Source organism: Hibiscus syriacus, unplaced genomic scaffold (assembly GCF_006381635.1).
Source record: "Hibiscus syriacus cultivar Baekdansim isolate YM2019G1 unplaced genomic scaffold, ASM638163v2 tig00116962_pilon, whole genome shotgun sequence".
In the NCBI taxonomy this organism is placed as follows: domain Eukaryota; kingdom Viridiplantae; phylum Streptophyta; class Magnoliopsida; order Malvales; family Malvaceae; genus Hibiscus; species Hibiscus syriacus.
Genome location: NW_024063488.1, coordinates 7,366,186 through 7,390,695, shown reverse-complemented (window position 1 = coordinate 7,390,695; position 24,510 = coordinate 7,366,186). Strand labels below are relative to the sequence as shown.

Genomic DNA, 24,510 nt, shown 5'->3' with positions numbered 1-24,510 from the left:
GTTCGTCCTCAGGATTCCCGTCCTGCTCAACAGCCACCGTAGGGTAATTCTAACCCTACTATTAGATGTTTTCGTTGTGGTGAACAAGGGCATAGGGCGACTGATTGCAGGAAGCCTGCTAGTCAAAAGGGAAAAAATTTGTTGATTGAGGAAAATGCGGAAAACGAGACTGAGGAGATTGGCGAACCCGTGTATGACGATGATGAGACTGATGATATGCTGTATGGAGATGGTCATGAGACTCTGGTCGTTCGCAAGAGTCTACTTACTCCCAAGGGCGATTCAGGGGACAATTGGTTGAGAACCAATAATTTCCACACGACCTGCACAGTTGCAGATAAAGTCTGCAAAATGATCATTGACAGCGGCAGTTGTGAGAATGTAGTGTCCGAGAAGGTTGTCCAGAAATTGCAGTTAAAGACGGACCATCATCCTAAGCCATACAAGCTTTCATGACTATATAAAGGCAGTGAGGTAACAGTTGATAGGCGATGCCTCGTGTCATTTTCAATTGGTAGAAAATATTTTGATAATGCATGGTGTGATGTTGTGTCTATGGATGCGTGTCATATATTGTTGGGTCAACCCTGGCAGTATGATCGCAGTGTCATTCATGATGGACGAAAGAATACATATTCCCTTAGCATCAAGGGAAAAAAGATTGTGTTGGCACCCCGGCGGGAAGGACTCACTCCTACCCAAGTAACCCATAATACTACTCTGCTTTCTATGTCCAGGTTTTTAGATGAGATTGAGTATGGCGACGTGGTCTATGCCTTACTACCTTGCGAGAACAATGCAGTAGATGTGGATGTAGATTTACCAGTAGAAGTGCAGCGGCTGCTAGCAGAATTCTCTAACTTGATGCCGGAGGATCTTCCTCCTGGGCTACCACCTATGAGGGATATTCAGCATCAAATTGACCTTGTTCCTGGGTCAAGTTTGCCAAATCGACCAGCATATCGCCTCAGTCCCAAAGAGGTTGAAGAGTTACAGCAACATGTGGAAGAGTTGTTGGAGAGGGGCTATATCCGAGAGAGTATGAGCCCATGTGCAGTCCATGCTCTACTAGTGCCAAAGAAAGATGGTTCTTGGCGTATGTGTGTTGACAGCCGAGCGATCAACAGAATTACAGTTAAGTACCGGTTTCCAATTCCCCGTCTAGATGATATATTGGATCAACTATCTGGTTCTAAGGTCTTCTCAAAAATTGACTTTAAGAGTGGTTACCACCAAATCAGAATAAGACCTGGAGATGAGTGGAAGACGGCGTTTAAAACGCCAAAAGGGTTGTATGAGTTTATGGTCATGCCTTTCGGGCTATCCAATGCGCCCAGTATGTTCATGAGATTTATGCATCAGGTATTGCGGCCTTTTATGGGGGAATTTGTTGTAGTTTACTTCGATGATATCCTCGTTTATAGTCCGACATGGACTTCACACTTCGATCACCTCCGTGCTGTTTTTGAGATGCTGAAAATGGAGTGCTTGTTTGTCAATCAAAAGAAGTGTTCTTTCTTCACTACTTCTGTGACTATGGCTTGGCGTCTTTTTACCGCCGATTCATTAGAAATTTCAGTACTCTGATCGCCCATATCACAGAGTGCCTCAAAGGGCGTGATTTCCAGTGGTCTGAGGGGGCAGAGGCCAGTTTTCAACTGGTCAAGCAGAAGATGACCGAGGCTCCAGTTTTGACACTTCCAGATTTTGACAAAGTGTTCGAGGTAAATTGTGATGCATCTGGCGTTGGCATTGGTGGTGTTCTGAGTCAGGCAGGTCGTCTGGTTGCTTTTTTCAGTGAAAAACTATCGGGATCAAAGAAAAATTATTTCACTTATGATATGGAGTTCTATGCCATAGTTCAGTCCCTGAAGCATTGGCGTCACTACCTAGTACATAAGGAGTTTATTTTGTTTACCGATCATGAGGCCTTGAAGTACAATGGACAACACAAGCTGAGTAGACGTCATGCCAAGTGGCATACTTGCAAGAATTCACTTTTACGCTGAGGCACCAAGCAGAGAGTTTGAACCGCGTCGCAGATGCCCTGAGCCGTCGTACCTTACTTCCCACCACCATGAGTATTAAAGTTGCAGGCTTTGAGACGTTCAATCACAGATATGTATGCAGCTGATCCTTCCTTTGAAATGATATTTCAGGAGGTAACTGAGGGTCACCGTCATGATTTTGTTTTGTATAATAGGTATCTGTTTCGTGGATTACAGTTGTGCATTCCAGATTGTTCATTGAGGCAGTAAATTATAAGTGAACTCCATAATGAGGTACACTTTGGCCGAGATAAGACCTTGGCCCTTATCTCTTCTGACTTGTATTGGCCCAAGTTGACTAGTGATGTGGCCCATTATGTGGACCGTTGTTATGTGTGCCAGCGATCTAAGGGAGTTCTCACCAATGCGGGCTTGTACACTCCCTTACTTGTTCCTGAAGCTCCTTGGTTCGATGTCAGCATGGATTTTGTACTAGGCTTACCCCGCAACCAAAGGGCCTCGGATTCTATCTTTTTTATGGATGACAGGTTTTCCAAGATGGCTCATTTTGTAGCTTGCAGAAAGACTATGGATGCTGACCGGATTGCCCATCTCTATTTCAAGGAGATTGTGCGTTTACATGGTGTTCCTCGATCTATCACTTTAGATCGTGATACTAAGTTCATCAGTCATTTCTGGAAGAGCCTGTGGGGGAAACTGGGAACGCAGTTGAATTTCAGTAGCGCATACCACCCCCAGACGGATGGCCAGACCGAGGTGGTGAACCGAAGTTTGGGAAACCTCTTGAGGTGTTTGGAAGGAACGAAGCCGAAGCAGTGGGATTTGACATTGCCTCAGGCAGAATTTGCCTACAACATATCAAAAAACAGAACCACAGGTCTAAACTCATTTGAGATTGTCTATGGTCAGAACCCATCCGGGGTACTGGACTTAGCCCCTATTCCACGTATAGGTCGTTTCAGTCCTAAAGTAGATGAGATGGCAAAGTATCTTCGGGGTATCCATGAGCAGGTGAAACAAACCATTCATGAGAGCAATACCAAGTACAAGACTCGGGCCGACAATCATCGTCGTCAAGTACTTTTTGATGTTGGTGATTTTGTTTGGGCTGTATTAACTCGTGATCGTTTTCCTGTTGGTGAGTATAATAAGCTTAAGGATCGGAAGATTGGACCTTGTGAGGTCGTGCAGAAGATCAATGATAATGCTTACAGGTTGCGCCTTCCCAGCCACTTGAAGACTTATGATGTCTTTAATGTGAAGCACCTGAGTCATTGTTTTGTGGATTCTGATGACACTACTCTGAACTCGAGGACGAGTTCTTTCCAACCCGGGGTGACTGATGTAGGGGGATCCGAGACAGATGATGCTGATCTGTCAGATTGCACCTTGATGGCGCTGAGATACCATGTATCGGCAGATCAGCGCAAAGGCGGGAATTGATTGTGACATGTTCCTCATTGGGGTCATTTTGAGTATGTGTTCAGTCTTTTGGCCATAACTTTGGCTATAGGTGTCAGAATCGCGCATAAGACCCTAATTTGGAAAGCTCTTTTCGACGCGCACGCTCTCCAAGAGCTACGCTCCATGTGGCCTTTTTTTCAACCTCAAATTCTGCCGTTTTCCCCTCTGAATCACAAGAATTAGATATTTTTTACTATTTATGGTAATATTTCGATTATCAATTAGGAAGTCAATTTAAATCCTATTTAGGCCGGTTTTTTTGGAAATTGCTTATTTTATTTTGAATTTCAATTTAGAGTGATTTTCGGGATTTTGCTATTTTTGACAAAATTCGAATAAAGACGATTTTTTGCTATAACAGTCCGGCTTGTGGACTGATTTTGCATGGTTTTGATTTGATAATATTTTATTAAACCCTAGAGACTTTTTTTCTCTGAATTTTTTTGGGCGAATTTTCTCTTGTGAATCATATGTTGGAGCGCTTGCAGGATCATCACTATTCTATATGGCGTCAATCTGATTGTGTTGGTTGTTAGGGTGGATCCAAGAGGAGGATAAGACATCTCACAATATATATATATATATATATATATGTGTGTGTGTGTGTGTCCTTTTCCTACATTAACTCTGAATTCAACTCAATCAATCCCTTTTTTTCTTTGAAGGAGATGACAAGTATTCGATATTCTTTTTTTTTCCAACAATAATGATTCCTTGCGGAATATTAATACTGCTCCAACACTTTGTAATGCTTTTCGCTTCTTAAAGAAAGCATCTACTGCTATCTAATTCAAGCAAGCCACAAGATAAAAATCTTTATAAAGTGAGAAATCAACTAGGCTAGTTAATTTAATGATAAATTTTTATATTAATTCAAATTCTTGTTCAGTATGGTAACTCGGAAGCCTATGCTCGTCGGTTGTAAAGTTGCAGAAGGATAATCTTATCTATGACACGTGTGGCAAAATTGTTCGGTCGTTGTACGGAACTAGTTGACGCCCAAAAGTTGAGAGTTGGCAGAGTAGGCTAAGGTCAAACTTTCTGAAACGGGCCTCCAATTCGAGACCTACGCTGCTCATAGCGACTTCCGTGGACCCTGCACTTTCTCCAAAGAAAACCTCATTTTCCACCTCATAATAATTGAAGATAAAGTTTCGATATTCTTTAAGTTACGTACAGGCGGATGTATTAAGCCCCTATGGGTTAACTTATTATTTAAGAAAAAAATAAAATTTAGTATAATATGTTAAATAAAAATAGAAAAAATAAAAAAATTTACACTCTCATTATTAATAAGAAAATAAAATTAAAATTTTAGATATCATTTATAAATTTCTAGATCAGTCACTGATTACATATGAGATAAAATTCGTAACTATCCAATAAAAAATTATAACAAAAGACCAACATAAGATATTAAATAAAACCTTGATTTTAGTTTATGATTATCCTAGGTATCATACCTTCAAATGTCACATGTTGTTGTTGATAGATCTAAAAATTAAAAATATTTATATTCTTAATTATCAACTTTATAAAATATAGGTATACCAATTTTTTTATATTTTCTTTAATTTACTAAATTAATTTAATAAATTTCTCAAAATAAAGAGTATGTAATTGCCCTCGTTAGGAACTGCATACACCCACCCCTAGATGTAGTATACAGAATGATAATAAAAATGAGAATAAAAGAGCAAGGCTTTCTACTAAATTAATTGATCAATATTTTGTTTCTAAAAAAATTGTTACATTTAAAATATTTTATTAAAAAACCAATAAATAATAATATTTATATTTTCTTTTTTACTCTTTATTATATTGTCTCATCAAAATAAATATATCAATCACTTTTTAAGGATATTTTTATTATTTTTCTTATTTTATATGCCATATGATCAAATACTTTCCTAAAATTATATGTTTAATTAACAACAGACAAAAATAATAAGATGAAGAAGATATTATTTTTCATCACCAATTTACACTGCGACATCATTTATAGGCCGAACAACGAAAGAGGGAGACATAGTTAATATTGCCGTTGCGGGTTGTATTTTTGTTCACATGCATACAGGCGCAGGGCTTCGTTAGACAGCCAAGACTATAAGAAAAAGTAATACCACCGGTCGATGTCGTTTTGCTACTTAAATAATGAAAAATTATGCAGACAAGTCGTAGTAAATAGTGATCCAACCATTGATCTGAGTGCCAAACTATGATGGGAACAGCGGAACACTTACCGATGCCGGCCGCAGCTTGTGATACTGTCATTTGCCAATAACCGTTGAATCATGAGGGGTATCCACTGTGCAAATAATGAAATAAGACGTGCACACATATAAAACGGCTAAACTCACGATATAATGCACGAAAAATAAATAATTCACGAAATAATGTTCTCGTAAGATTATTTGTTGAAATAGGGCGAAATCAACAGTGTGGCCGTAGGTCGTCATACCTTCCGGGCGACCTACGACGTGGCTTCCGACGTGGCTTCCGAAGAGGGTCGTGTGCATGGGAATGATCGTGTGCATGGGATATGCACAACCCAACCATAGGTCGCCATGCAATTCCAGCGACCTCCTAGGTCGCCATGCACGTCCGGCGACCTCCTAGGTCGCCATGCACGCCCGGCGACATCCCCTGCTGCATGCTCGCCTGCTCGCGACCTTGTCTTTGGCCCCTACTCCACGCTGCATGGTCGCCTGCTCGCTGCATTATTGCTCGCCTGCTCCCGCTGCTCGCTGCATTATTGCATCATAATTTTCGCTGCTTCATGCAGCAATTATTGCTGCAATCCACGAGAATCAACGGCTCGTGATTCTTCAATTATTGGTGCATTGCGTGATTCTTCAATTATTGGTGCATATGATATGAGGTTAAGGAAGCATAAGAAAGAAAGGGAGAAGAGTGTCGAGAGAAAGGAAAGGAAGAAGAGGAAGAAGAAGAAAGGGAGTCCGGCAAGCAAACATCGAGGTAAATTTTCATTTTATTTAATTTAAATTAGTTTATTATTTTAAATTAATAGTTTGTTAGTTTAGGGTTAGGGTTTTAGGGTTAGGGTAAAAAATTTACTTAATTAGTTAGTTTTGTTAGTTAGTAGTTAGTTATATATAAAATATGTAATTAGTTTGTGTTAGTTAAATAGTTAAGTTGCCATATGATTTGTTGAATTTATTTTATATAAAAATTTAGTTAATTAGTTTTTTAGTAGTGAATTATAATTAAAAAATATTTTATTAGTTGAAGTTATATTAAAGAATAGTTTATTAGTTGTTTAAAGAAAATTCACGTTTAAGTATATTTTAAAAAGTTTAGTTTGTTACTTTATAAGTTTATTATATTATAAGTTATTATATTAAATTTTTTTGTTGGGTTGTAAATTAGTTAGTTAGTTAGTTACTTAACACTAGATTATATTAAATGATTTTTTAAATGCTGTTGTTTATTTTTTTTTACAGATTCATTCCAATGACCAAATTCCACTGCTGAGACTGACAATGAACATATTTCAAGTCATTTGGGAATAATGGTGAAAAAATATTTGTTTAATGAATTATAATTAATAATATTTGAATATTATTTTATGGTGATTGTGATAAATGTTTTGCATTATTTAATTGTAGGAGGACGAGCAGCGAGTCCTTCGTCTTCGGCTACATAAAGTGCCCAAGCCACACAGATTGATAGAAGAAAACTTGCAGGAGGCTGGATTTTGGTATGTAACATTTGTGCGAGATTACAAGTTGGTCCCAGGTTTGATCAGTGCCTTGATTGAGCGTTGGAGACCAGAAACGCACACGTTTCATTTGCTGTGTGGCGAATGTACGATAACTCTGAAGGATGTGGCATTGCAACTCGGGGTCCAAACAAATGGGATGCCAGTGGTAATGTCACATGAGTTTAATAATGGCACAACTTTGTAGCTTGTTCTTGGGAAAACGCCCGTACCACCAGAGTGTAAGGGGGGCGTGTGAGGTTGTCATAGTTGAAGAATGAATTTCAGCTTCAACCAAATATACGGAGCACGAAATTATATATGCAACACAGCATATATATTACAGTTGATTGGGGGTATTTTAATGCCGGATAAATCCGGTAGTTATGTTCACACTCAATATCTTCTTTTTTAAAGAAATTTTGAGAATAGTAGGCAATATAGCTGGGGATCGGCGATATTGGCGTTCTTGTATCGTGAGATGCAAGGCGTCATTAGTCGTGAATGATAATAATACAACAAAAATCGGTGGATGTATGTTGTTGCTACAGTCATGGGCTTGGCATAGACTTCCGTTTCTGACACCGATTAGTCGGACTGCGGTTGACTTTCCGCTTGCCGGAAGGTAATATGAATTCTCTATTTTAATATAAAATATAATTATAAAATAAAATGATCATATTTTGTTTTGATTGATATACAGATGGAGGCATAAAATTGAAGGCATGGGTTTGGTGCACAACAACATTAAAGGGTTCAGGCTGAAGATCGACATTAAGGCAAAAAAGGTATGTATATCTGTTATTTTTATTATTATTAAATTAACTATATTATTTGATTTAAATAAATTTTTTTTTGTAATTTTACAGTTTAATTGGAGACCATACATGAATGAAGAAATGCTTGCGTTGATACCGCACGATATTTTAGATGAGTTTCAATATTGGTGTGTTGTTACACCATTGATCAATTTTGTGTTTGTTGAGATCTAATTTGGGGATAGAGTGTTGAGGCAATTCAACTTCCACCAACCTATTCCGCGGAATCCATGGGATCATGACCTCCTCCAAATCTTAGATGGTCGTCGTCAGGTGAATTGGGTTGAGACGCATGACCAGCTGCACAGATTTGATGGTCGTCGTAAAGAAAATGCTAATTGGGTTGAGAAGCATGCAACCTACATTAATGCTTGGAACAATAGGGCTTCATTCATGCCAACTCTTGACGACATTCAAGACGACGACTTTAATTTTGAGACTTCGGCTTACCTTGCTTATTTTTTGGATAATGGAAAGCCATTCTTGACAACAATTGTAGAGAGGCGATAATTTTTGAGGTTTAAGAAAAGATTTGGTAAAGCTGAATACTCTCTACCAAGTGGGAGTGGGAGTTCATCTCAACAACCTGAAGCGGAAATGACCGATGTGGATAATAGCGCACCACAACCGTTCGACGATGCATACATACAGAGTTTGTGCAGCCTGATGCATCCATCTCTCCCATGTTTTCGTCGACGTATGACTTTGAACCATGTCAGTTCAAATGCCCCCAACGAATGAGGAGGATGGGTACCATACTCTCGAGCAACCGCAACTGCCACAACGCATCAGACGTCCGCCCCAACATTATCATTCAACAACACCCCGACATCGGCAACAATTGTAAACTAGTTTGTTATTTGTTACAAATTTAATATTGAAATTAGACTAGTTTTTTCAAACCTTAACAAATTCGACATATTTATAATAAATCATTACTAAATCATTACTATCAACTCATTAAAAATTAATAATAATTTAATTATTACTAATCATTACTAAATCATTATGATCAAATCATTAAATATTAATAACAATTTCATTATTACTAATCATTACTAAATCATTACTATCAAATCATTAAATATTAATAACAATTCATTATTACTAATCATTATTAAATCATTACTATCAAATCATTAAAAATTAATAATGATTTCATTATTACTAATCAGTACTAAATCATTACTATCAAATCATTAAAAATTAATAATAATTTCATCATTACTAAATCATTACTATCAAATCATTAAAAATTAATAATAATTTAATTATTACTAATCATTACTATCAAATCATTAAATATTAATAACAATTTCATTATTACTAATCATTACTAAATTATTACTATCAAATCATTAAATATCTAACAATTTCATTATCATTACTAAATCATTACTATCAAATTATTAATATTAATAACAATTTCATTACAAATCATTATTAAATCATTACTATCAAATCATTAAAAATTAATAATAATTTCATTATTACTAATCATTACTAAATCATTACTATCAAATCATTAAAAATTATATAATTTCATTATTATTACTAATCATTACTATCAAATCATTAAAAATTAATAATAATTTCATTATTACTAATCATTACTAAATCATTAATATCAAATCATTAAATATTAATAATTTCATTATTACTAATCATTACTAATCATTACTATCAAATCATTAAATATAATAATTTCATCATTACTAATCATTACTAAATCTTATAAATACATAGAAATTCATAGAAATACATATATCATTACTAATGATGAGGCTTATATCTTGGTAAATTAGGACAATTGTTTTTTGAATGGCCTTCACCCCTACATAATCCGCATCTCTTTGCTTGACCTCTCTCTCTAGCATGAAAATCCATACTGGTATGAATTCGAGTGGACTCAGGTCGACTCTTCGGACTTCTGCGAAGCATTGGATTTGGTAGCCATTCATCATGATCTTTTTTGGGCCAATATGATCCATTCGGGATCTGTCTGAACGTATAGTTGTAGACATTTAATATCCTACGTAGGTGGAAGCATTCATCAACATAAGTGTATGCGCTTACACCAGCATACATACATGCAGCGACTGCATGAGCACATGGATATTTCCATGCCTGAAAACGACCAACATCACACCATTTGTGTCGTAAATCAACTCTAAATGGTTGGTCTTCTCCTCCGACATTACGGCGTATGCACGACACGACAAAAGTATGACCAACTCGGTCGAAATTATGAACAACCATTGATGTTGCCAATCGCTCATTTGCTTCCATTGATTCCACCACTGTAGGAGCCCAAGTTTGACATCTATTTATGAGACTCTCAAATTCCTTACCTTTGTCCGACCAAACTTTAGCCAATCTAAAGAACGTCTCTTTCACCACACTCGTTATTGGGAGATGGCGTGTACCTTTTAGTACCGAATTAATGGTCTCAGCAAGGTTTGTGGTCATATGTCCATATCTCCGACCTTCATCGTATGCTTGCGACCATTTTTCACGCGGTATTTTTGAAGCCCACTTCCAAATTCGCTGATCATCGTAAAATACCTTTAAATTCTCCAATCTCTTATCAAAATTTGGTCGACGTAGTTCGTATCCTATTCCATAATATATTTTGTTAAACCACAATTAAAAAACCCACGTAAAAAATGCACAAATATTGTAAATAAAACTTACCCATGCTGACTATCTCGCTACGAATATGTACGTTATGAAACTGGTCGATACTATTCTTGCCAATATGACGGATACAAAATGTCGGATATGCATACGGAGGTATCCAACAACTTCCTGGTCGTTCAATTGCCGCCAAAATACCCGTTCCTCTATCGGATATCAAGCAAAATCCATCTTCTCGAACGACATATTGACATAGATTGGTCAGAAAGAAATCCCAAGCCTCTGTTGTCTCTCCCTCAACAATGGCGAATGCAATTGGGAAGATATATCGCTCACCATCTTCAGCAACTGCCATCAAAAGTACATGCCTATATTGACCATACAGCCACATACCATCTACTTGGATCATACGTTTGCAAAATGGAAATCCTTCAATACATGCCTTAAATGCCCAAAATAGTCTATAAAATATTTTCTTCCCTCGCAGAAGTTGACCTTCTTCGTCATATGCGGGCATGGTTTGAGACTTCACTATGGTTCCTGGGATAAATCACTTCATTGCTTGTAGCAAATGTGGTAGCTCATTGTACGATGTATCCCAATCTCCATACGTCAGCTTCATTGCCTTCATCTTCGCATTCCACACCTTGCCATATTTTACTTGATATCCAAATTGGCTTCGAATAGATGCAGCTAACACTGAACAAGATATCCTTGGATTCTTTTCAACCATCGCCTTCACGTATTCACATATTACATCGGAGTCCAATAGTCAGTGGTCTTGTTCGATGGAGTTTCGCAAACATGTGTGCGGACCATTGTACCTCGTGATGACCCAAACATCGTGCCTTTGATTTTTCGACACTCTGATCTTCCACTTGCACTCTGGGCCATATTTTACACACTTCGCGTATAGGGTTTTCTGGTTAGACTCTGCAACATAGACATCAACATGGCATTTGATGCAGTACTCTTTAATCGCCAGCGTAGCTTCATTTTTTCCTCTGAATTGCACCCCAACTGAAAATTCACCAGAATTATCGAATGATTCAGTCATTTGGTATGGAGGTAAATGTGGCATATCTGGGAATTCAGGTGCCCTCATCGCATCATAGTCTATCTCGTACATGTGAGGAGTAGCTTCATACGGTGCCGGAACTTCATCAATTGCGCCTCCACCAAAAATATTTTCGTCGTCGCCCAAAACGGGTTCTTCGGTTTCTTCATCTTCGCTTGAATCATCGTGAATTTCTCCACATCGATTTTCAGCGTCAATATCAACAACCAATTTCGGTATGTTTCTCGTCTCATACTCTGCTGTTGCAGATGTCCCCCCGACTTCATTTACACTTTCTAATAGTGCCATAAAACTATTCGGAAACCTGTATTTCGGCTCCTCAAACTGACTATATAAAGCCATTTCAAATGGATTTTGAGCCACACCTCTTGATGACCCAGGAACATCACATATGTTACGCACATCAACAAATAACTCAATAACTGCTATATTGGTTGACTCGTGTAATCCAACCATAGTTCCAATATCATCATCTTCTTCAAGTGGAACTGCAGCATATCTGACTGGGTTGGGGCATATCATAAACCTATACCTCAAATCATCAACTGCAGCTCGAATTTTTCTTTCTATCTTATGCTTCATTTCTATAAATGTGATGTCTTTTTTGAACATCATATTTATTGGTTTTTCAGACTGAAAAACTACTCCGACCTCATTTTCCATAATCTGTCCATTATAATGGACAATCGTGAAAAAGTTATTGCTCATTTTTTCTACAAATAAAAAAATAAATTAATTTAGATTAAAATATTAGATAAGATAATTTCATAAAACATTAAATCATTAAATATAATATAATATACTATTATATTAATGATCAAATAAAATTTGTTATTTAACTTGATTAATTGATTGATTACTAATATTATTAATAATGATTTAATAATTATTATTAATCTAATGAATTGATATTTAATGATTTAATAATAATATGATTTAGTCATGATTACTAATAATTATTTATTATAAATATTTAATGATTTAGATTTGATACTAATCATTTAGTAATTATTACTAATAATCATGATTAGTTTGATAATATTTTTTATTTTTTAAAAATATTAAACAAATTTGTTAGGCAAAATATCGTGATAATGCGTTGGCCGGATTATTTCATTTAATTAATTTTTACTCCTTACTAATTTACACATACAATATAAATAAAACAAAATATATTTTTTTAAACAACACTAAATATTTTTAAACACAATATTTTTTTAAAACAAAAATTATCTCGCACAAATTAGTTTATATTATCTAATATAAACTTACTATCTAACTAATTTACACATACACAACAACAAAAAATAATAAATTACTCACGTATTTATGCCTTCCTCCTTTCCTTTCTTTTCCTTCTTTGTTTCTTTATTCGAATCAATTTCAACATGGGCAAATGTTGTGGAATAATGACCTGTATGTGTAAACCGTTAATTTATTTAAATAGCAATAGCTCCCACAAATTAATTTTATATAATCTAATATATTATAATATAACTTAAACTAATAAACTATTTCTTTATTATAATATAACTTAGTTAAAATAACACACTAATTAAGCACTAATTAATTTTTTTATAATATAACTTCAACTTCAATGAACAATCTAATATATGTTTAAAGACACTAACAAATTAATTAATATTTTTTTATATTTAATAACTTAAACTAATTAACTAATTAACTAATTTTTTTATATAATATAATATATAACTTAAACTAATAAACTAATAATTTATACTAACAAACTAATTAACTAGATTTTAGTTTTACCCTAAACCCTAAACTAACAAACTAATAATTTCATATAATAAACTAAATTAAACAATAAAAAATTACCTCACAAACTATGTTTGATCCTTTATCTTATTTTCTTCTTCTTCCTTTTCTTTCTCTCGGCAAAGTTTATATGTGATTATGCTTATGCTCCTGATTCTGCTTCTGCTTCTACTTCTACCCTAAACCCCATATCATTTATATAAAGCAAAAAATCGTTGTACAGAGTCATTAAAATTTGACTATTGAATAAAATAATATTAGGATTGAATCGTATAACTATTGAGCATTGAAAGTCTTCAATTGAACAACAATATTTGCTGCATTTAACAACTAAATTAACGCTGCAATCATACAGCTATGGATGCAACGCATGCAGCTACGGATGCATGAATCTCCCAGCTAGCTATGGATGCAACGCATGCATGAGTGATAGGGTTAAAGCTTGGTCACGATGCAGGAATCTCCCAGCTATGGATGCATGATGATACAGACCTACCATGTCGACCTACCATGTCGTCGGGACTCCATGGCGACCTACCATTCTACCATGTCACCGGGACTCCATGGCGACCTACCATGTCGCCGGCCATGGCAACCTACGATAGAACCGATCCTTGGTCGCCCCGAGTGCCCCATGCATGAACCGATCCTTGGTCATCCTTGGTGTATGGCCCATGCAGAGGTTTGCCGAGATCAGACCACGTGAACAAAGCGCAGCGCGACCTATCCCATGCCTCGTGCATGGCCCATGCATAGCACCAAAGCAGCATCAGCGGGCAACAACGAGCAAAGAATGTTGGACGTCGGGCGTGCATGGCGACATATAAGGACGTCGGGCGTGCATGGCGACCTATGCTGTCACTGTAGAATTTACCCCATTTGAGCAATTAATCTGGTCAGTGCATCATCTCGTAAAATATTTTTTTTTTGAATGCATTATGTCGTGAGTTTTGCCCATATATAACCACTGCACTTTCTTCTTCTTATTAATTGTCACAGAGTAGTAGTTCTTTTTTTTTTTGTTGATAAAATTATCACAAAGTAGTAGTGTTAATAATGTTAACAAAAAAAGAGTAATATTAATATTTTATATATCACAAAGTAGTAGCTTTTATGAAATTATTGGTCGGCAGAAGGAACTAAATGGTCCTGTTACGACGACTGATACACTTTCGAAAAGCAACTATATACTCCTCTAAAATGAAATATTAATAATAATGAATAAATTAAAGAAAGAGATGAAAAAATGATAATATAATTATTTTTAATAATCTTTTTTATTAAGTTAAAGATGATTATAAAATTATATTTATTTTAAATATTTTTAATCATTTGACAATAAATATTCAATTACTCCTACACTCGTTAATATTCGAACTCATAATTTATAAGAAGAATAACAATTTCTTAAAATACTTCAAGGGAAATGGTGTGGAACGTGGAATAAAATCAATGGATGAGAGCGGGGGAATAGAAGGGAATCCTGTCGGCGAATTTGGTAAAGCAAGATTTCGGAGGGTTTTTGTTGCACAACATGATTCCACGTGTAACCAAATAAAAAAAAATGGGGGGTTCCTACTTCCTATGTAACAAAAAAACATTTTTTTTGGGGGTTCCTGTAAATGGTGTACTCCCATATTCCTAATGGGGTATTGGGTCCTCATTTGCCCCAAGAATATGTGGATATAGCCTTTAGCTGCTAGGTTAAATCAATCAAAATAGAAAGATCATTAAACGCGCACCACCAAAAGCAGAGAGAGATGGATGAGAAGAATAAAGCATTGAATTCCAGCAGGTTCAAAAGAGTCTGTGTCTTTTGTGGAAGCAGCTCCGGCAAGAGAAACTGCTATCGCGATGCCGCGCTGGAGCTGGGACAAGAACTGGTACTCTACTCTTTCCTCGTATCAATGCATTCCTCTGCTCTAATAACTATCGTCTAATCTCGATTCCATGGGTTTTCGATTCATTCTCAAGTTGTCCCGCAAGTTGGATCTTGTTTACGGAGGAGGAAGCGTCGGGTTAATGGGTTTGGTTTCTCAGGCCGTCCACCGCGGAGGAGGCCATGTTTTAGGGTACCAATATATATTCCTTGTTGGGATTTGTTTTATGCATTTTATACACTGCTTGCTCATTTTCTTTGTTTTCTTCTACAGAATTATCCCCAAAACACTGATGTGCGAAGAGGTCTAAAACAATCTGTTCACTCTTAATTTGCGTCTGGTTTTTCGTATTTCTTAACGTTGAGTCCCTTTTCAAAATCATGCTTTTGTTTTTGATTAAGCAGATAACAGGGGAAACAGTAGGAGAGGTCAAAGCTGTAGCGAACATGCACCAAAGGAAAGCTGAAATGGCCCGCCATTCTGACTGTTTTATCGCCCTACCAGGTCCTTTTCAAGTTTCATATGGATAAGTAATTAATTTACTTAATTCTTGTTTATTTTCAATTAAATTTAATTAAACACAGGTGGATATGGAACCCTTGAAGAGTTACTAGAAGTCATAACATGGGCCCAGCTTGGAATCCACGACAAGCCTGTAAACCCATTTCATCATGATGAATCAATCTACTGGTTTCCGGCAACTATTTCTCCTACATTCTTAACTCGTTTTTCTTCTTCTTCATGTAACGAGAACAGGTTGGCTTGATTAATGTGGATGGCTACTATAATCATTTGCTCACCTTCTTAGACAAAGCCGTGGATGATGGCTTCATTAAACCATCCCAACGTAGTATCATTGTTTCTGCTCCAACTGCAGGAGAACTTGTCCAAAAACTTGAGGTATCAGAAGTCAATTATCGGCTTCGTTTTATCAGCAAGTAATGCATATTTATTTTATTGAATTATTGTGCGTTCTTTAAACTTAGGAGAGTGTTTTGTTTGAATATATATATAGGAATACGTGCCAATGCATGATGTAGTTGTTGCTAAGGCAAGGTGGGAAGCAGAACAATTGGAGCTCAATTCATCTTTGCAAACTGAAATTTATCGTTAACTCGAGAAAGATGACAAAGGGTCTCCTTTTAATTCCTTTCTCTCTTTAACATTTAGCAAATGTAAGTAAGCAACTAGCTAGGGTTTATCCTTTCAATTTTTTTACTGTATTACTGTGTAGGATGGAAAGGAGAAAATCCATGGGATGAAAAATAAATTAATCAAAATTGTTAATTTATGTGCATGGTTGTTATTTGTTTACTTTTCCTCCTTGTGACGGATCAAAATGGCAAGTGGCTGGCTGTTTGGTAATTTTCACTAACATTTGTTTCCTTTGTAAAAGTTTCCAGGAAAAAGAACACCACGGTGGTGTTTTGGTGTTTGTTTTTGCAGAGGTAAAAAGTCTGCAGTCTACGGACCACATCTGCAGGCATCTGTAACAGAAGAAGTGGACCAAAAGTCTGCAGTCTACAAGAAGAAGACTGTTTGTATTTTAACGTCTGCAGACTGCTAAAGTAAATTGAAATATAAATAAACTGATTTTTTAAACTTAAAAGAGTTTTGCAATACTAAGATTTAAATAATTTTAGTTTTACAATACTGAAATTTAAATAATTCATACAACTACAATAATAAATTTTTTAGAAAAACAAACACCACCTTATTAATTCTATTATAAGTCTCACATAATCACATGTATTATTAGTTTTATAAGTTTTATAGAATAAAATTTATAAATGATCATTAAATTATATGATTTTTTTAAATATGCAATTATGTAATACTTTTATTTTTTTTAAATATATATTCATAATTTATTTTTATAGTTATATGATATTTTTAGAAAATATTTTTTAATTTATAAAATTATTTTATGATTATTTTTTATTTAATTGTTATTATATTTTAAAATTTTAAAAACATAATTTATAATTTTTTATATTTTAAAATCTTAATTATCAAACAATGAAATCATTTCTTATTAAGCAATGTGGTTTAAATACTTACATTTTGTATAAAAAGTTTAAATATAATTTAAAAATAATAAAATCCAAAAAATATTTAAACTTAAATCAAAATAATTAAAATAAATAAAATTTTAATAATATATAAAATAATTTATATGATATAAAATTAAATATCTATATAATATTAAAAATGAATATTTAATTTATTTAAAAAATAATATAAAATTATATCTATAATATAATATTAAAAAAATAATATTTAATTTATTTAAAAAATTAATATTAAAATTAAAATCAAATATAATATAAAATTAAATATAAAATCTCTTTGAAGAGATTAGAAGACGTCTGCAGACATAAGACTACGTCTGCGATGCGCAGACCACGCGCAGACGTTAGAAGAACTTTTGTCTTCTAAAAAGCAAACGGTCCGTGAAACTCATTGTCTGCGTGTGGTCTGCACGGCACAAACATAAGAGCTTTACAAACCTTACACAGTAAAAACAAATACTACCCAAGGAAAAACCAAAAAATAATTGTGATGAGTTCCCTGAAGTTTTCTAAACCGAATCATGGCTTGGCGGCTTAACAATCCGCGAAAGGCCAAGTCGAATACGCCCTCTTAGGAATAATATGATTTATGTAGCAAAATATATATTATTATAAAATGTAGGACTTAATATTGAATCATAATACCCTAAAGATTTTGAATCATAATATCCTAAAAATATTGATGTGTAATATTAGTAAATAAATATTTTAAATTTATATAAATATTTTATAATATATTATGCAATATGCATGGCTATTTTAATTAAAATATTAAATACTCCATTTTAAAAAATATGTTTTAACAATATTATTAATAATTGATTTATTAATCAATCGATTTAGATAGCACCTTATAAGAATTTATTATAAGAATAGTCTCTAAATAACTTTAAAATTTATACCTCTATGTGAATATAATTAAGATATATATATATATATATATATATATATATAAAGAATTTAATAAATCTAAAGTGATACATAGAACTTAGCAGTATATGGTTTGTTGCAATTGAGTAACCCTCCTTATCCCAACTATGGCCAATCTAACAAGAAGTCAAGAAGCAATGGAAGTCATCTACTGGCAGTACCCCTCTTTTACGCGTAAACTTTTTTGCATGTCAGATTTATTTATTTGATCCGTCTTTATCAACCTTTTGCTTCCATCTTCACTTTCTCCACTCAAATTGCCTTACAATTTCAGCTTCCAAAATTTGTTCCCATAATCTTTTTGGATCCAAATGGTAATATAATCTTTTTAGCAGCGTATGATACGACAGAGATTGCTTGTTTTGCAGAAGGAATGTCTCGTGGGAGGATATCCAGCTAATCAATGGTATCCCCACCCCACCAGATAAGCTTGACTCATCAGCATTTAATCCACGGCCCCAGTTCAATGCATGCACTAGGGATCTCCAGATACAATGTCTTTACACCCAGAAAAATGAATTAAAGGGATAAATGCCAAAGGAAAGGAGTGGAGACGAAGAGAAAGTTGCATGCAAACACCAATGCATTCTCCCTCCTCCACACCACTGAAAATAACCCGACCCAATAAAATGATGGATCTTTTTCAATAGGCACTGTGGGGAGAGTTTTGAGATTCCATAATGAGACTGTGGTCCTTCTGGACCCAATCCACTTGCAAGTTGTTGTTTGAGCCCCTACATAATTAAAGACGTTTTTCTATTTTTCTACGTTTAAAGAAACACAGTGTTCAAAGGTTTAAAGAAAATAAAAGCCACTTCAGTATTTGCCAAGGGTCAAACTCAAACAATGTCAATTATTGCCCATTATGGTCCCTTTTTTTTTCCTTTTCCTGAAATTTTGGGACGGTTGGTCCAAACTCATAATAATCCCATTGCCAAGGGCCTAATGTTATAGTTGACGAGGATTGCCGACAAGCACAGAGTCTATATGGTAATAACGACAATGGCAGTCCAGAGGTTAGACTTTAGAGTCACGTTATGGGGAAGCTGTTGCAATAGAAAAGATGTAATTGAAAACTAAAATTGGCTTTATACGTGCAGTCTGCAACTTGATCAAACTCCAGTTACTATTTGGATCAATTATAGGCACTAGTTTCTGGACAATCGCAAAAGCAGATATTGTGCTTCACCTTCTTGCGTGGTAGCTTTGCAGAAGAACAATAAGGGAGGGGTTTATTATATCATATCATCCGTACATGAGATTGTTGATGCTCTTCTGGATCGAGATGTTTGAAAGGATACAGGAAAAACAAGGTTTAGTTCGAGTGTCAAAAGCTTGTGAGTAGGATATGAGAAAAATGGTTAGTCAAGGGTGAAAACCTATGGTAAAATGTTAGATATGATGATGAAACCTACTTGTGAGGCATTTATACTACTATAAGAATGCTTGGGGACTGCCCAATTAGTCTGATCGGTATGCTCAACTCATAGGTAGGAACAAATATCTGATTGAGTCAAAAATTTTAAAGTCAGTTAAATTGACGAGTCTTATTTTATAATTCAAAATTTATTTAAAAAACTTTCGAGTCAAGCTGGTCGAATTTAAATAATCTTTTATACAGGGACGAACGCAGGAATTTGTGTTGTCAGGGGTGCGAATATAAAAAATTATATTAAAATTTAGGGAGTGCGAGATTATAAAATCTCACGGGGTGCGAAATCAAATAATTCGTATAAAATACAAATAAAATACTTAATATAGAAGGGAATTTAAAATTTCTAGGGGGTGCGACTGCACTCCAGCACCCATCGGTCCATTCCTACTTTTATAACCATGTACGACTGTATATTTCTTCGTATTTTTTATATGATATACACAGGGTTAGGATCCACTTACACAATGTAAAACTATTTTAGCTTTACACGGATTTAGGACCGTTAGATGAGTGAAAATAGACGGTTGAGATTAACTCTTTATTTTTTTTTCCAGTGAATAACTTCTCATTTCGTACTATTAATCTCATTCGACTCTTTTCTCTCATCCAACGTTGTAAAACTAAGAAGTTTTACACTGTATAATTAAAACTTATCACAATATACATACACCATGTAGAGTTGAAGAGATTGGCCCGAACTTGAAAACCAATTTATTAATTATTAAAAATTTTGAGTTATTTGACTCCTAACTTATAACTTAAACTTGATATGATTTTTTTCGATTCAAGTTTATAAAATCAAAAATCTAATCAAATCAAATCGAATATTTTAGTATTTAATCGAGTCAGTAAAATTATTTTTTAAAGTCAAGTCGAATTTTACTCGATCCAATTAACCAATAGTCAGTTTTTGGTCTAATGAATTCATTATACTTGAAGATTGTTTGAGTTGTTGAGGGCTTGAACTATTTTGGGCCGTAATCCGCTTTCTTATAAGGGTAAAAAGATAGGCCGAAATGCCCAGAATCCAGATCCGAGACAAAACCTGTCTAGTAGTGCCACACACATTCCGATAGTGCAAGGAATCTGCACAGCAGGGAAATATAAAGTGAAAACTGTGACCATGTGATTCACACAGGCTAAACGAACCTCGATAATAAAAATAAAACAACAATAACAGCACATTGATGTGGGAAGGATTGACAGCATTTCCTCAATGGAAGCAAACTACAAACCAAGAGTACCAAGCAATTGAACGACTCATTTCAAGACCACAATTAACTCATACGGGTCCCTATGAATGTTACAACCAGTACACACTGTTTCAATCAATGTAGGAGTTAAAAAAAAGGAAAGGAAGTCAAACGGAAGACATGTCCACCAAAAAAAACAGCATCTTCCTATTGCTTGTAATGCTGTCCAGCATTAGCTTTTGTCGCCTGCATTTTGGTTGAATTTAGCTGCTTTGATGCGCGAGATAAGAGACTCCCCGATATTTGATAACCCTTTCCTACCAACCAACTTCACCCCAAAGTTGCGATGTAACAAATTCATCCTGTTCCCATCGCCATTCACTTCACTTAACTGAATGATTTGCTTCCTCGTCATCAAGCCATAAAGGAACAGGTGACCGGAGTCTAATTTATCCCCCCGGAATTTGACCCTTATTAATGCATGAGAACCAATATCATCTGAATGTGGATCATACAAAACTGAGAAACTCCCGAATGTCAGGTCAGGGTTCTCGAACAATTTATTCAAACTATCATGTTTCTCAAAATCATTAGCAACTTTGTCAGTCAGATTCAACGACCTCCTCCTCTCCACTCTAAGCATGTTAGCAGCCTCTCTCATGCCACTTAAAAATGCTCCATGCATTGTGGCTGGATACTGCTTATTAGTTGCCTCACCTGCAAAGAAGACTCGGTCATCTCCAACACTCTCAGCAAGAATATCATAATCATCCCCTGATGAACCAATAGCAACATGAGAGTAGGATCCATACGTGAAGCTATCCTTCCCCCACCGAGTACAAACAGCCTGGACAGGATCTGGAACAACAATCCCTTTCGGATGAAAAATGCCACGCAATATGTTTAAAACCCTTTTCACAGACTCAACAGGATTCATCAGTTCAAACTTGATCGCTGCATCTCCGGCAACAAGAGCAACAAGGAGTGGCCCACCTGACACGGAAGAATAGCTATAAAACAAAAAGAACTCGCCTCTCATACTTGGGTCTTCTGTCAGGTGGCCAAAAGTATCAATCTCTCCACCCCAAAAACTGTATGGAAACAACATAGCAACCTTATTCAGCAAACCAAATCCCAGTCTCTGAATAGCATCCTTTTTCCTTTGCGGAAGCTCGGGAACAAATTCTATCGACCCCTTCTTGAGAACTCCTAATGGAACAGTGCAAAGAGCCATGTCCCCACAAAACTCCTGCCCACCGGCATAAACCCTAACACCATCAATACCATACCTGATACTCTGCACCGTCCTACCATAGAAAATGGGAAGGTCCTCCGCAAGTGCTCGAACAAACCTCTCATTGCCACCAGGTATAAAGCAATGATCACCACCCATCTCATACGGATCATCTTGATCCCAGTAGGCCATAGACAAATTAGCCATCAAGGAAGCATTAGCATATTCTAGGTTAGCAAGATGCCAATTCAACAACATACTCTCCTGCGAATCCTCAGCAACCTTGTAAACATTCCTAAAGGCTTCTAGTGCTGTCCCTAATGGAACATCAACTGAGTTAACTTCCTCAATCATGGAATGCCTAAGCTTACAAACCCTATCCAACAGCTGATTAAAAGAAACTTCTATCCTAGAATCAACATCAGCATCTACTGCCTTTCCATCAGGCAAATACAAAGGGCAAATATCTCGAACCTTATGAAGAGGTAACCCCATTTGTCTAGCAAGAACCCCGAGTGGATTTCCATTTATTCCGGTGAGAACACTACCACCAAGATCAGCTGCAGCCATCACCCCATCACCTTTCATCTTCCTTGTCTTCACGCGCCCCCCAGGGCGCGTCCTACCTTCCAAGACGACAACTTTAAACCCCATTGAAACTAATTGTCTCGCCGCGGCCAAACCGGAAAGACCCGCGCCCACAATCACCACATTGGCTCTTTCCACACCATCAAAAGACTTCAATTTCGCTTCTTTAACAGCCGGGGCTAAACCAAAATTAATGTAACCGTGTTCGAGAAGGAAATTGTATGCTGCGTCCACTAGGTTTTTGTGCTCTGCTCGGATTGCTTCAAGGGCGTGCTCACGCGTCAACCAGTCAGATACATTGGATCTCCAGCGAGCCAAAATGTGGTTTCTTACTACGATGTAGTTAGCTTGCTCCTGGCCTCCGATTCTCGACACCACGTTGGCTTCAATTTCCTCTTCAGTAAGAGAATCAACAGGGAAACCGACGGAGATCGCGATTAAAGCTTCAGTGTCCATTTCTTTAGCGATACCCGATGTTCTAGGTCGACGATTCTTCGAGAAGGATGGATTGGCAATGAGTTCAGTAAAGAAACGCTTCCTTCTTCGGCGTCTACGAACAGGTGGACCTGGCTCGGCTGGGTTCGAATTAGTGTTCTGGGGTTGTTCGTCGGGGACGGGGTCGGAGGATTCATCTTGGGTATCCGAAATAGGTGGGTTGAGTGTCGTACTGGGGTTTTCTTGGTCTTCGGGATTGGTGTTTGCCGGTGAAGAATCGTCGTCGGAAACGACATCGTTAGGGTTCTCGGAGGTGTCTAGGGGAGGATCCATTTTCGAATTTTGGGCGTGAAACAATGAAATCGTAAATCGAATCCAAAAAGAGAAGGAAAAAACCCCATAAAGTAAAAAATAAAATAAAGAAACATTGTTTTACGAGTCCAAATCGTGAAATTGGGCCAACCGAATCATAATGGAATATTGATCTATCGAGTCAAGTAAAGCCCATACCTTTAAAATGACTTTATGCAAGTCTCAAGAGTTGCAAGGCAGGCTGATGGTTGAAAGATTTGGGTTCAGCAAAAAGATTGAAGAAGTTGCCATTGGTGGACCTGGTGGAAAACCTTTCTTAGGACAACAGGTAATGTTCTTCAATTCAGTATTAGCAGGCATTGTATTTGATACCTGCATGATCTCATGCCATTTACTACCTTCTGTTGTTGCTTTTCTTCTTTACATAATCTGACTTGCAACCCCGTAGCAGATGTCTTCTCAAAAATACTACTCGATGGCAATTGCTGATGTGGTGGATGGTGAGGTAAGGGATCTAGTAGAGACCGCATATTCAAGGGCAAAGCAGATCATCACAGCCCACATTGACAACCTCCACAAACTTGCTCAACTGCTGATAGAGAAAGAAACTGTTGATGGGAAAGAGTTTATGAGCCTCTTCATTGATGGCAAAGCTTAGCTATACGTTTCTTAGATATAGATCGCCTCAATCGAGTCTTTGTGCGAGTATTACTATCAATTCAAATCCCATACATTTCTTGTGATTAAACAAAGTCGATGAGGCCGCCTGCAAGGCAACAAAGATTTCCACATAATAGTTGGTGTCGATACCATGTGGCACCATTTCGTTCATGTTTTCTTACTGTCGCTTGTGGCTAACCAATGAGCTATATTTCTTACTTTTAAAATCCTGGTGCCTGACTAGAGGTTGATTTGAGGGTTAGGT

General features: G+C 36.2%; 3 protein-coding genes across 4 annotated transcripts; 2 read left to right on the top strand and 1 right to left on the bottom strand.

Annotated features, from left to right (window-relative positions):
* Nucleotides 1-660: 660 nt before the first annotated feature.
* On the top strand, nt 661-16,698 carry LOC120189945 (cytokinin riboside 5'-monophosphate phosphoribohydrolase LOG5-like). 2 transcript variants are annotated; one of them, XM_039193080.1, is made up of 7 exons: nt 661-665; nt 15,286-15,578; nt 15,660-15,690; nt 15,791-15,890; nt 15,971-16,041; nt 16,143-16,286; nt 16,402-16,698. In XM_039193080.1, the coding sequence occupies exons 2-7, from the start codon at nt 15,457-15,459 to the stop codon at nt 16,498-16,500; spliced, it is 567 nt and encodes a 188-aa protein (XP_039049011.1). In that variant the 5' UTR covers nt 661-665; nt 15,286-15,456; the 3' UTR covers nt 16,501-16,698. The 2 variants fall into 2 exon arrangements, with proteins under 2 accessions (XP_039049011.1, XP_039049009.1); XM_039193078.1 differs by lacking the exon at nt 661-665 and having other exon boundaries at nt 15,252-15,389; nt 15,481-15,578.
* A 4,330-nt stretch (nt 16,699-21,028) lies between these two features.
* Nucleotides 21,029-23,648, bottom strand: LOC120190520 (lysine-specific histone demethylase 1 homolog 1). The gene has a single exon (XM_039193594.1). The coding sequence runs from the start codon at nt 23,604-23,606 to the stop codon at nt 21,249-21,251; it is 2,358 nt and encodes a 785-aa protein (XP_039049525.1). The 5' UTR covers nt 23,607-23,648; the 3' UTR covers nt 21,029-21,248.
* Nucleotides 23,649-23,792: 144 nt separating this feature from the next.
* Nucleotides 23,793-24,376, top strand: LOC120189991 (ATP-dependent zinc metalloprotease FTSH 1, chloroplastic-like). Its single transcript, XM_039193128.1, has 2 exons — nt 23,793-23,913; nt 24,037-24,376. Exons 1-2 carry the CDS (start codon nt 23,830-23,832, stop codon nt 24,241-24,243), a joined length of 291 nt encoding a protein of 96 aa, XP_039049059.1. The 5' UTR covers nt 23,793-23,829; the 3' UTR covers nt 24,244-24,376.
* The last annotated feature ends 134 nt before the right edge of the window (nt 24,377-24,510 follow it).

Bases quoted from the DNA above. Each gene is read 5' to 3' on its own strand.
- LOC120189945 (XM_039193078.1), top strand. From the start codon at position 15,267: ATGGATGAGAAGAATAAAGCATTGAATTCCAGCAGGTTCAAAAGAGTC. The intron at 16,042-16,142 runs GTAAACCCATTT...TAACGAGAACAG, and splicing joins TTGGAATCCACGACAAGCCT to GTTGGCTTGATTAATGTGGA. The intron at 16,287-16,401 runs GTATCAGAAGTC...ATATATATATAG, and splicing joins AACTTGTCCAAAAACTTGAG to GAATACGTGCCAATGCATGA.
- LOC120190520 (XM_039193594.1), bottom strand. From the start codon at position 23,606: ATGGATCCTCCCCTAGACACCTCCGAGAACCCTAACGATGTCGTTTCC.
- LOC120189991 (XM_039193128.1), top strand. From the start codon at position 23,830: ATGGTTGAAAGATTTGGGTTCAGCAAAAAGATTGAAGAAGTTGCCATT. The intron at 23,914-24,036 runs GTAATGTTCTTC...ACCCCGTAGCAG, and splicing joins AACCTTTCTTAGGACAACAG to ATGTCTTCTCAAAAATACTA.